General features: G+C 41.0%; 1 protein-coding gene across 7 annotated transcripts in view; it reads right to left on the reverse strand.

Annotated features, from left to right (window-relative positions):
• TRPM3 (transient receptor potential cation channel subfamily M member 3) overlaps positions 1 to 13,824 on the reverse strand; it is a 584,594-nt gene extending 570,770 nt beyond the window's left edge. For 6 of the 7 annotated variants that reach the window (XM_053574847.1, XM_053574838.1, XM_053574844.1 and 3 more), the window contains exon 1: positions 13,381 to 13,824. In XM_053574847.1, coding sequence (XP_053430822.1) covers positions 13,381 to 13,557 — 177 coding nt within the window. In that variant the 5' untranslated portion in view covers positions 13,558 to 13,824. The remainder of the gene's footprint in view (positions 1 to 13,380) is intronic. The other variant, XM_053574831.1, reaches the window with a different exon arrangement.
• Between the last annotated feature and the right edge of the window lie 281 nt (positions 13,825 to 14,105).

Consider the following 14,105-nt stretch of genomic DNA (forward strand, 5'->3'; position numbering starts at 1 on the left):
AATTGAATGAAACTCTAGCTTCCCCCCGCCCCACTCCCAATCGGGGTCTGGGGGCCCATCCCCCAAGAGTTCTGATTCTTGGGGGATCTCTTAAGGGGTGTGGACCCAGCACAAACTGCGGCCGCTCAGTGCTGACTCTGGGGCGCGGGACAGAGGAGAAAAGGGTCGCCTGAGTGCCCACACCAGAGCAGCAGTTCCCTGGAGGTAGATCAACGGCCATTTTTTCTTTAACGGCAGAACGCTCACTTCTGGATATTCTGAGGCCACACCCCCTGTCTCCCTGGGCAACCAGAGGAGGCCACCGGTGACACGGCTCACAAACCCGGAAGCCTCCAGGGCGGGGCCGACCCAGAGAGGTGTTCAGACGCAATTCTCCAGCACCAAAGACGTTTGAACTCAAAACAGCCCGTCTCCTGTAGGCGATGACAGGAACAGAGACAGAACCTCACAAAGTTGTCTGTTCTGTTCTATTCTGTTAGCAGCATGCATCAGGGACGGGGCTAAGCCTGAGTGAACACCTCCTTCCCATCACCTGCATCAAACACTCAAAGATGTCAGGCCCCATCTCCTCCTGCTAGATAGCGGCAGTCTGCGGGGGCCTGGCAGACTTCCTTGCGATTCAGGCAGGTGCAAACCCCTGGAGTGTCTGTTCACTGCAGGCAACTGGGTTAGCCATCTGCAGAGATACCAGTGACTGGGTCCGACGGAGGGACAAAGTGGGGAAGGAGACGTCAACCTTCCCAGACTGCTCTGTTTGCTGGGTGGCTCCTCCTGACTCCACGCTGCACTGGGGTGAGCTGTGTCAGAGGAGTCACCAGGCCCCTGTGATCCAGTTCCCAGAGACCTCTTGAACCCTTCCACCCGAGACAAGTGCCGATTGAGACAGTTGATTCGGACCTTTTGAACTGGGCTAATAGACTGAGGACTCTTCAGGCGGTGCCCTGGGTGTGCGATTGTAGGAAGGTTTGATTCTTCTTTTCCAACTGGGGCCAGAGGTGGGCAGGCGGGGTGACTTAATTGCTGATTTTTCCATAAAGCTGAGACTTCAAGCCAGAGTAGAAGTTGCAATAGGATCGAACAGAAACCAGCTGAAAACAAGACAGAACCACTTTGCTCCACCACACCAGACAGGGCCCCAGTTTCTCAGGCCACAACATTGTATGGGCCCTCGATAAAACCTCAGGGGAAAAACCAAAGGGAGTAAACCATGGGGCGGAATCAGCGGAAAAACTCTGGTAACATGAATAACCAGAATAGATCAACCCCCCCAAGAAAAGATACGGCAGATGTGATTGAAGATCCCATTCATAAACAACTGGCTGAGATGTCAGAAGTCGAATTCAGAATTTGGTTTGCAGACAAGATTAATAAAATGGAATTAGGAATTCGAGGAGAAATTCAAAAATTGTCTCAAGAATTCAACGAATTTAAAGACAAAACCACCAAAGACTTAGACACACTGAAACAAGAACTTACAGCCCTCAAAGATATGAAAAATACAGTAGAATCCCTCAGTAACAGAATGGAGCAAGCAGAAGAAAGGATTTCTGACATTGAAGATAAAGTCTTCGAACACTCCCAATCTCTCAAAGAGGAAGAGAAATGGAGAGCAAAAACGGATCACTCACTCAGAGAGCTCTCAGATAATTCGAAAAAAAACAACATAAGGGTTATAGGAATTTCGGAGAATGATGAGGTAGCTGCCAAGGACACAGAGGCCCTTCTACATGAAATTATGAAAGAAAATTTTCCAGACATGCCTAGAGAATCTGAAATTCAGATAGCAGACAGCTTCAGAACCCCAGCACGATTCAACCCCAATAAGCCATCTCCCAGACATATCATAATTAGCTTCACTAAAGTTAACATGAAAGAGAAGATTCTCAAAGCAGCCCGGCGAAAGAAAACTATAACGTACAAAGGTAAGAATATTAGAATAACTGCAGATCTCTCTGCTGAAACTTTTCAAGCAAGAAGAGGCTGGTCATCAACTTTTAATCTCCTAAAGCAAAAAAACTTTCAACCCAGGATCTTGTATCCAGCTAAACTGAGTTTCATCTATGATGGAGAAATTAAATACTTCAATGACATTCATATGTTGAAAAAATTTGCCATAAGTAAACCAGCTCTTCAGGATGTTCTCAGACCTATCCTCCACAATGACCAACCCAATCCTATACCACAAAAGTAAACTCACTCAGAAACTTCGGATCATACTCCAACTTCCACACTGGCGAAAGGATTAAAAATGTCCACTGGACCTTTGAAAAACTCGATACCCAAAATTCCACCAGACTTATCAATACTCTCCATCAATGTGAATGGCTTAAACTGTCCTCTAAAGAGGCATAGGTTAGCTGACTGGATACAAAAACTCAAGCCAGATATTTGTTGCATACAAGAGTCACATCTCAACTTAAAAGACAAATACAGACTCAGGGTGAAAGGATGGTCATCCATATTTCAGGCAAATGGTAATCAGAAAAAAGCAGGTGTTGCAATTTTATTTGCAGATACAGTAGGCTTTAAACCATCAAAAGTAAGGAAGGACAAGAATGGTCACTTCATATTTGTTAAGGGTAATAATCAATATGACGAGATCTCAATTATTAATATCTATGCACCCAACCAGAATGCACCTCAATTTATAAGAGAAACTCTAACAGACATGAGTAACTTGATTTCCTCCAGCTCCATAATCGTTGGAGATTTCAACACTCCCTTGGCAGTGTTGGATCGATCCTCCAGAAAGAAGCTGAGCAAAGAAATCTTAGATTTAAACCTAACCATCCAATATTTAGATTTAGCAGACATCTACAGAACATTTCATCCCAACAAAACTGAATACACATACTTCTCATCAGCCCACGGAGCATACTCCAAAATTGATCACATTTTAGGTCACAAGTCTAACCTCAGTAAATTTAAAGGAATAGAAATTATTCCATGCATCTTCTCGGACCATCATGGAATAAAACTTGAATTGAGTAACAACAGGAATCTGCATACCCATACAAAAACATGGAAGTTAAATAACCTTATGCTGAATGATAGCTGGGTCAGAGATGAGATTAAGAAAGAAATCACCAATTTTTTGGAACAAAATAACAATGAAGACACAAGCTATCAGAACCTCTGGGACACTGCAAAGGCAGTTCTAAGAGGGAAATTTATAGCACTGCAAGCCTTCCTCAAGAGAACGGAAAGAGAGGAAGTTAACAACTTAATGGGACATCTCACGCAACTGGAAAAGGAAGAACATTCCAACCCCAAACCCAGTAGAAGAAAAGAAATAACCAAAATTAGAGCAGAATTAAATGAAATTGAAAACAAAAGAATAATACAACAGATCAATAAATCAAAAAGCTGGTTTTTTGAAAAGGTCAATAAAATAGATAAACCTCTGGCCAACCTAATCAGGAAAAAAAGAGTAAAATCTCTAATATCATCAATCAGAAACAACAAAGACGAAATAACCACAGACTCATCAGAAATCCAAAAAATCCTTAATGAATATTACAAGAAACTTTATTCTCAGAAATATGAAAATCTGAAGGAAATAGACCGATACTTGGAAGCACGCCACCTTCCAAGACTTAACCAGAATCAAGTGGAAATGTTGAACAGACCCATATCAAGTTCAGAAATAGCATCAACTATACAAAACCTCCCTAAAAAGAAAAGCCCGGGACCAGATGGTTTCACGTCAGAATTCTACCAAACCTTTAAAGAGGAATTAGTACCTATATTACTCAACCTGTTCCAAAATGTAGAAAAAGAAGGAAGAATACCCAACACGTTCTATGAAGCAAATATCACCCTGATCCCCAAACCAGGAAAAGACCCAACAAGAAAAGAAAATTATAGACCAATATCACTAATGAATATAGATGCAAAAATATTCAACAAGATCCTAACAAACAGAATCCAACAACACATCAAACAAATTATACATCATGACCAAGTTGGTTTTATCCCAGGGTCTCAAGGCTGGTTCAATATACGTAAATCTATAAATGTAATTCAGCACATAAACAAATTAAAAAACAAAGACCATATGATTCTCTCAATTGATGCAGAAAAAGCTTTTGATAATATCCAGCATCCCTTCATGATCAGAACACTCAAGAAAATTGGTCTAGAAGGGACTTTTCTTAAACTGATAGAGGCTATCTACAGCAAACCTACAGCCAATATCATACTGAATGGAGTGAAATTGGAATCATTTCCACTCAGATCAGGAACCAGACAAGGCTGCCCATTGTCTCCATTGCTTTTCAACATTGTAATGGAAGTTTTAGCCACCGCAATTAGGGAAGAAAAGGCGATCAAGGGTATCCATATAGGGTCAGAAGAGATCAAACTCTCGCTCTTCGCAGATGATATGATTGTGTATCTGGAAAACACTAGGGACTCTACTACAAAACTTCTAGAAGTGATCAAGGAATACAGCAGCGTCTCAGGTTACAAAATCAACATTCATAAATCGGTAGCCTTTATATACACCAACAACAGTCAAATTGAAAAAGCAGTTAAGGACTCTATCCCATTCACAGTAGTGCCAAAGAAGATGAAATATTTGGGAATTTACCTAACAAAAGACGTGAAAGATCTCTATAAAGAGAACTATGAAACTCTAAGAAAAGAAATAGCTGAAAATGTTAACAAATGGAAAAACATACCATGCTCATGGCTAGGAAGAATCAACATTATCAAAATGTCCATACTACCCAAAGCAATATATAATTTCAACGCACTCCCTATTAAAGCTCCACTGTCATATTTTAAAGATCTTGAAAAAACATTAATTCGTTTTATATGGAATCAGAAAAAACCTCGAATAGCCAAGACAATACTCAGAAATAAAAACAAAACAGGAGGAATCACACTACCAGACCTCAGACTTTACTACAAATCGATAGTGATCAAAACAGCATGGTATTGGCACAAATACAGAGAAGTAGATATCTGGAATAGAATAGAGAACCAAGAGATGAATCCAGCTACTTACCGCTATTTGATTTTTGACAAGCCAATTAAAAACATTCAGTGGGGAAAAGATTCCCTATTTAACAAATGGTGCTGGGTGAACTGGCTGGCAACCTGCAGAAGACTGAAATTGGACCCACACCTTTCACCATTAACTAAGATAGACTCTCATTGGATTAAAGATTTAAACTTAAGACATGAAACTGTAAAAATACTAGAGGAGAATGCAGGGAAAACCCTTGAAGAAATTGGTCTGGGTGAGTATTTCATGAGGAGAACCCCCCGGGCAATTGAAGCAGCTTCAAAAATACACTACTGGGACTTGATCAAACTAAAAAGCTTCTGCACAGCTAAGAACACAGTAAGCAGAGCAAGCAGACAGCCCTCAGAATGGGAGAAGATATTTGCAGGGTATAACTCTGACAAAGGTTTAATAACCAGAATCCACAGAGAACTCAAACGCATCAGCAAGAAAAGAACAAGGGATCCCATTGCAGGCTGGGCAAGGGATTTGAAGAGAAACTTCTCTGAAGAAGACAGGCGCACGGCCTTCAGACATATGAAAAAATGCTCATCATCTTTAATCATCAGAGAAATGCAAATCAAAACTACTTTGAGATATCATCTAACTCCACTGAGACTAGCCTATATCACAAAATCTCAAGACCAGAGATGTTGGCGTGGATGCGGAGAAAAGGGAACACTTCTGCACTGCTGGTGGGAATGCAAATTAATACATTCCTTTTGGAAAGATATATGGAGAACACTCAGAGATCTAAAAATAGATCTGCCATTCAATCCTGTAATTCCTCTGCTGGGCATATACCCAGAAGACCAAAAATCACAACATAACAAAGATATTTGTACCAGAATGTTTATTGCAGCCCAATTCATAATAGCTAAGTCATGGAAAAAGCCCAAGTGCCCATCGATCCACGAATGGATTAATAAATTGTGGTATATGTATACCATGGAATACTATGCAGCCTTAAAGAAAGATGGAGACTTTACCTCTTTCATGTTTACATGGATGGAGCTGGAACATATTCTTCTTAGTAAAGTATCCCAAGAATGGAAGAAAAAATACCCAATGTACACAGCCCTACTATGAAACTAATTTGGGACTCTCACATAAAAGCTATAACCCAGCTACAACTTAACAATAGGGGGAAGTGGGAAAGGGGGGTGGGTGGGTAGAGGGAGGGGAATCGGTGGGATCACACCTGTGGTGCATATTATAGGGGTATTTGCGAAACTTGGTAGATGTAGAATGTAAATGTTTTGGCACAGTAACTGAGATAATGCCGGAAAGGCTATGTTAACCACTGTGATAAAAATGTGTCAAATGGTTTATGAAGTGAGTGTATGATGCCCCATAATCATATCATTGTATACAGTTATGATTTAATAAAAAAATTAAAAAAAAAAATATGCATTTCCAAATAAAATCCCTAAATATTCTCTCTTCCCCCTTGTCTGTCCAGAATCTCTGATGAGTTCGTGAAGGCTGTAGGCATGAATTATAACTGCTTTGGTCTTACCCCCAAGTGAACTAGACACTTCCACTTGGTGCTAACACATACCATCGGATTCTAAGGGACATGCGCCAAGGTGACCACTACAATCCCAAGGGCCATGATAGGTGAATATGGGGGGCATGTAGGTGATACATCAGAATTGTGACCATGGATACCAGTTCACAACCATTTCTATAAGTGAGTTCAATAGAACAGACAAATCTGAAATTTTACATAATGTGATTGAACAATTTCATGAGGATAAATACACAGAGAATTCTCATATAAATATACAGAAAATAAAAATAGGGAGAAACATTTCTTCAGATTATATTGTTATATCATCTACAACCCAAAGCAAGGCAGCTGAATTCAATTTACTTCTTTGTAAATAATCTTTCATGATTAAATTTTGAAAACCTATGAACGGTTTGCTTAAAACCTTTTGCTCCCACTGTCAACTAACATAAAATCTGATCTGCTAGATCCCAGTGGCATAAGAGAGGCCACTGAATCTAGTTTTTCTCCAGTTCAGTTGACTCTGTGGCAGCTTTTCTCAATGCAGGGTCTTTCCAAGAGCTTTGGGCATCTGAGTCACTGGCAGGGCTAGTGAAATGCAAATTCTTGGGGCCGCTGCCTACCTACCGAATCAACACCTCCAGGACTGGGCCTGGAATTCTAGCCTTTCTCACAAGCTTACCAAGCAATTCCTCAGCATTCTAAGGATTTTACATATTTTCATGTGTTTGTTCATTTGTTTATATATTTTGTCAGTCATAGTCTTTTTTTAAACTTTATTTTTATTAAATCATAACTGAATACATTTATAGTGTACAATTTGATGATTTGATATACAAGGTGTAATGTTCAAATTTTCCAGGCAACTCAACCATACTTTCTTTCTTCCTTCCCATTATCTAACATGAAAACGTCTTTTAAAGACTATGACTGACTGAACCACAAGTTTAGTCATAGTCTTCCCAAAGTCTTTTTCATGTTAGGCAATGGAAAGGAAGAAAGAAAGTATGGCTGAGTTGTCTGGAAATTAGCTTTGAACCAGTTGAGTTTACACCAAATGAATAGAGGGAAAGACATAAAACCACTTCTGGACAGGCAAGGTCCTCTCTCCCTGCAGGGAGTCATCTGCAAGGAAAGCAAAGCCCTGTCCCTCCAGACGACCTCGCTGTGGCTGTCATTGTGCCTCCAGACATCCCAGAGTGAGGTGGCTCCTGGTCTTGGGCATCCCAGCCATTTCCTCCCTCACTCCTCAGAGACCACACATTTCCATTCTCACCTTCACAATAGAGGGCATTAGGAGACAGAACACTCCAGAGAGACAGGAGGGTTTCTTGTTGCCTCAGGAATTTCCTTCAGGCTGCCTGAGGAACATTTCACAAAAAGACCAGTCACATGGTTCACTGCTCAGCAGCCCGAGTTGAAGCCACCATTTAATACACACCAGACAATTTTCCCTCTCTCCTGAGTTTGAGTCTGGCCACATTTTCTTTTCTTTTATTCTCCTCTTTCTCACTTTTTTTCTTAAGGGAATCAGAGGCTGGCACACGGAGATGGAAAGACGGAAGTTTCTTTATTTGTACCCTTTAAAATTCTGGCTAATGGTACACCGTGTTTTCCTGAAAGCAATTTAATCTCCAAGTTTCCCATCTTCAAGGCACTTTAATGGAATTGGTCCATAACAGGTCCCTGACCTTGCCTGACACAGCATGCCAAAATACTCCTCTAGTTATAATAGGTGTATGTTTCGTCTTGTTGTGGAAACTTCATAGTTGCTCATACTATGGGGACCAGGAGTGCCCTGTCCTGGCTAAGAGAATATCTGGTTTAAAGATAGTGTTCTACCTCCCTTGTAAAGATTCAGAATTTGAAATGTGATGGGGAGAAACTGGAGGTCATACACTTAAAACACAAATGGAAACAAATTTCAGTGTAATTGTTTCTTGAGGAGTTTGAGAACCCCAAAGGGAAATTCATTCCTGGAAAGCCTGGTATCCACTGTGGAAGATAGACAGAGTTCATTCAGTCATTAGGATTTCACTGTGCTTGAGGGACAATATAATGAACTTTGGTTAGCATTATATGGAATTACACAAGTAGAAAACATTAGCACTTGGGCAGAATTTGTGCTAAGTTGATAGCCTAACTTGATCATTGCTCTTTTTATTAATTCCCTGTGTTACCCAATTTGCTTTCAATAATACTTTTGTATAAGAGAGAAAAAGGAGAAAAAAATAAAGGAAAAGTCGGAGATTTTTGGCTGGATTCCAAAAGGGAGCTGTTTTTCTTACTGTGAAAAACAATGCATAGTTTCATACTGAAACAGAGCATATAACAAAAATACAAGAAAAATTAGAAGTGATATACTGAGTATCATTGAATATTATTTACTCAAAGCACTCTCCTAATGGGCTTTCAATGGGACTCATACTGATTAATGAGACAAGTGAAATAAGGAACAATGTTCTTCACTTTTTTTTCAGTCTCACTAGAGTCCATAGTGGACATACTTTTTCCAGCCCATCATGAAGGAACCACCAAGAGAATCTCTGTCCTTCCTTCTCAGACCCTTTATTCTCAGACACTGGGACCCCCATCCCATCCTTACGGCTAACTCCACCAGAATTAATTAACTTAACAAGACCCTGTTTATTTTACCTCCATTACTCTGCCTTAACTAGATTCTCATCAATTCTCCAGGGCTTTAATCTAATCTCTCAGCTTCCAGTTGCACCATCTCACACACCCTAGAGAGAATGAATATATAATAGCTCTATCTGGCAACTTAGCTGGCTGTAAACGTTCCTTTAATTGAACCCCCTAGTTTTAGGATCATGGTCAAACACCTCGGTTTAGCAGAGAAGGCCTTCTGTGATTTAAGCCCTGCTGTTCACTCTCTCTGTTTCCTTCTTCCATTTTCATATTCAATCCTTTCAGCCCTAATAGACTATTCTCTTCCACACAGATGGAGGCTGGCAGGCTTCACCACAGGAAATCAGAGCACAGGATCTAAATTGAGTCAAGACCCACATCCTTCATTTTAAAGAGGATACGAAGTTACAGAGAGATTAAGTAATTTACCCCAGTCACACAGCTGGTTAGGGAAACAGTAGAATTAGGAGCCAGCACTTAGGCCTACCTTTCTGGAATATAATTTCTTTATTCTATTTCTGACATTGTTCAAAGTGAGCAAAGTTATACCATTTCTCCATACTATACTTTGAAAATCTTAAAAGGGTACTATTCATTTGTTCTTCATTAACACACTGACTTAGGTGTCTTTCCAAAATCTGTTACAAGTACAAAGCTTCCCTTTCCCCCAATGCAATCCATTTTTCAGAAGCCTTTCTTTTAGCAAGTTCGCCAAGACTTCAATGCAAAGAAGGCTCTCTGTCCTAAAAATAATCTCCAAATTCAACATGTTACCAAAATAAAATCTTCTAAATAAAACAATGGCAAAGATAGACCTGATAATGAATATGAAATATGCTAAGAACATTCTGTCACTGAAATAAACTTGACTCTTTTTTATGATTAATAGTAAGTAGAAATCTTGAAATACACAAGAATAAAGCAAACGACAACAGAAGAGAAAGGGTTTGGAAAGGGGCCCATTTGAAATGTATCCGTTTGAAAACAGACCCTGTCTTTTGGCTCTCATCATCATGTGCCTGTCCAAAAATTCATTTCCAAGTGTTACTTCCAAATGCAACCCCAAATTGAAAATGCGAGTTGGTTGGCATGTTCAAAATCAGCTCTGAGATGGACGAAACAACAAATGAAATGTTTTCAGAAGGAATAATAAGTATATTTCAGTGCTCCAGGGTCTTAATTCATGCTTCAGATGTCCGCCTTCCCCTTCTAATTCTTTAGTATCCTGCTTCTATTAGTAAATAGGAAGTAAGATTATGAAGCTATTTCTAAAGATGAACATGGTACCAAAGTAAGTTAGCAAAGAAACACACAATTTCAAGGAAAAGGATAGGAAGGGAAATGGACTTGAGCTCAGTCTGTCAGAAATGGTGAGTGAGCTGAGTATAGCTAAATCTAATCAAGCCATCACGCCTACACAGTATTTACTGACAAGTCGGAGTGCCCAGAGAAGGCACGTCTCATGGGAACAATACTTGGAAGAGGACCACAGATTACCTGTTGAATGGGAGAACTGGATTTGTTAAATCAAGAATTCAGTAGACTATTGAATGCTAGAGAACCCATCCACCAAATTGACATGGTGGGGGTAGTATGGGGGAGGTACAGCAAGAGGGAGAGGAAAAAGGGGAGGGAGGAAGGAACGGAGCAAAAGGTCAGGAAGGAACCAGAGCATAACCATTACTCAGGATCTATAGGCTAAGTCAGGAAGAGCATTTACTAAAAAAGACAAATTATTTCTCCTGAAATTTCATTTAAGCAGGGCAAGAATATATAAGTACTAGCAAAAACAGGAAAGCCACAATCTAGAGGTTAAAAAAAAACATGCATGGCACTCACATCTAGAGAGTGTATAATACAACTACTCACAGAAGCAGCTTTCACTTCTTTCTAAGCATTGCTGAAAGAATTTGATATCACTTAGACTTTTTTAAAACAGTTTGAAATGTGGTCAACATCTGAAGTCTCACAGGGTAGCTATGATCATTCAAAGAGAAAGATGTCATGTGGAAAGAAGTTTTCTTGTAAAAGCCTTGATATTGATATTTCTTGTTAAAGCCAGATATTGAAAAAATTGGAAGGCTACTCACTGATGCACTTTATTAGATGAATTGTGATAAGCCATCATGTTAATAAAGAATTGCAGGATTCAGCTGCCTGCCAATGAAAGTATTAGTGTAGTATTGACAATATCTCCCAATATGTAATATAGACAGTACTTTTAGTTAAAAAAGAGATGACAAAGCTCTTCTAAAAATCAGTAATCTGGGGCGGCGCCTGTGGCTCAGTGAGTGGGGCGCCGGCCCCATATGCCGAGGGTGGCAGGTTCAAACCCAGCCCCGGCCAAACTGCAACAACAACAAAAAAAATAGCCAGGCGTTGTTGCGGGCGCCTGTAGTCCCAGCTACTCAGGAGGCTGAGGCAAGAGAATCGCATAAGCCCAAGAGTTAGAGGTTGCTGTGAGCCGTGTGACGCCACGGCACTCTACCCGAGGGCAGTACAGTGAGACTCTGTCTCTACAAAAAAAAAAAAAAATCAGTAATCTGCCTCAGATAGGTACTTCTCTGCTGGTTTTGTGATTAGTAAATGAGTGACATTATCCACGAAAAAAACTAAAACATTAGAATATTAATTAATAATATATCCAAAGTGATAGTCACATATCTGTTAAGAAGAGTTAAAAAACGTTATTTGGGGATAAAGCCAATGAATGACTTTAACTAAAAAAAAATTTTCTCATAGCACATGGAATTACTGGAGTCAGCATTCTCAGTCACATTTAGATTTACCAAAACATTCTTTGCCCTAGACTCTCTTCATTAGTTAATTCCGGAGGAAAATTTATATTCATTTGCTAATTCTGTGGCCACATTCTTTTTCTTGCCCTATCACACATGTTGTTCTAATACAGCAAAAACACACATCCAAGAAAGCTTCGCCTCTACTCTTTATTCCCAAACCTGACTTTCCTCTTCAATATTCTTTAAGGGAAAAAGAAAAAAAACAAACAAAAAAAAGCAAGCCGTCACCATGACAACCATCTGATGGGGGGTTGAACAGCCCTTGGGGATACCCTTCATGAAGCTACAAAACCATTTTGTATTTAACAAGATAAGAAAAACACAGAGGGTGGGGAATACTGTTGTGAGGACCCACTTGGCAGTATAGAACTAACTGTCCATCACGCTTACCCAGGACACAGGCTCAGACAAATTTCTACAAATGCAATTTATTCAGGAAGAATCCATTCATCCTCCATTGCAGCCCACTAGACTCAATGCCCAGTGGTGTTAAGTGGCTTCTATCATATGGAAAAGAGAATTAAGAACTTTGCCTGCCTTTTTAACATCCCTATAGAATATCCAGAGAGATGCCCTGTTCCTGACGGGGACCACATTCTCTTTTCTAGGCAAAAATACTATTTTTCTGAACATTCACATTTTATTTGTATTTCCTTCCTCACTTGGCAGGCGATGAAAGCAGATTCTGATGAAGTTATGTGGATTTTTTCAGTATCTACAAAGAGGAGCGCTGCCTGCAGACACAGGGCGGCAATCCCCACTCAGGTGTAGTACTATTCTTTTGTGTGACTCAGAAAGAGAGCTTACGTTCAATATGGGTTTTAACAATACTTTCCTACTACTGGGAGACTAAAATTATCATGCCTTTTTTAAAAACAAGGACACCCCAAAAAGTCACTATCTGGTGAGGTTCCTTCTTTGTTTGTCTTTACCTGAGTGACCACCTAACTATACAGTACTTTTAAAATAATGAGGAGAATCCTTTGTTCTCTGCGGTTCCATTTAAAGGGAAAGTGGGTCGAAGGGCTTCCCCAGGGAGGGGAAAGAAACAGCAGGAAACAAACACAAGGGAGTAAAAGATTTCAGTACCACTCCTGTTCCCACCCTCCTAAAGAAGGTAATTAATTCTGCATTAGGGATGGTTACGAGGGGTGAGGGTGGCACTTAGGCTCTGAGAACAAAACCTCATTCTCAAGTGTGGCTCATAGCAGCCTCTCCCTGACACCACAGGGTAGGGTGGGGGCCTGGGGGGTGAGGAGTGTTGAGAACTTCTCTCCAGCCACTGGCCACAGAGCCAGCACTACACATTTGCTCCCCCAAAGGTGTGTCCCAGCCCAAGTGCCCAAGTTGGGTATTTAGCCCTGAAAAGCATAATGAGAGCCATTCAAAGCAGCAAGTTACAGTACCTTGAGAAGTCTGACAGATGGCAGAAAGGCTGCGTGGCACAGCTTCCGGATGGTCCAGTTTAGGGGTCGAGGAGCATCAGTCTGATTCATGACCCCTTCCAAATTCCACCGGGAAAACAAGAAACTGCAGACCTGAGCAATGCCTAGAAAATAAACGATCCCCCACGGCTCTGGCATCCCATGGTTATCTCCACACCTGCAAATTCCATTAGGGCAGAGGCTTCCTGGAACTTGGGAGACTAGTCAAGTGGCATTGCCTGAGCCCCTGAACCTTCTTAAGAAAGCCACCTCCCCTCTGCCTGCAGCCGTGCTCATGCATACCAAATGTGGCTGAATGGAGGCACTCTGCCTGCTGCTTCGGGGAGGGGATGCACGGTTTTGAAGGAGAGGGACAGCCTGCACAAAACAGCCTGTGGTCGGAGTCAGAGCAGCCTGCTCCGGAATGCGCGCTCCCTCTCCCACTCTCCTCCCAGTAATCGCAGGTCAGGCGTTGGGGGGGAACCCGGGCCATTTGCTTTGCTGGCTTGGTTTGGGGGGGAGCCAGGAGGAGAGCAAAAGGGAACAAAAATAAAGCCAGAATGGGCAACTTGCACTTTCTTGCACAAAGCATCTTTGAGGGACTAGAAACTGGCACGGGGGGAGGGGCCGGGACACAGGGAGAAGGGATGTCTCTGAATGATAAGATAAATCCTTCCCTTCTGATTTATGTGACATCATAAATTGAG

Source organism: Nycticebus coucang, chromosome 2, assembly GCF_027406575.1.
Source record: "Nycticebus coucang isolate mNycCou1 chromosome 2, mNycCou1.pri, whole genome shotgun sequence".
In the NCBI taxonomy this organism is placed as follows: domain Eukaryota; kingdom Metazoa; phylum Chordata; class Mammalia; order Primates; family Lorisidae; genus Nycticebus; species Nycticebus coucang.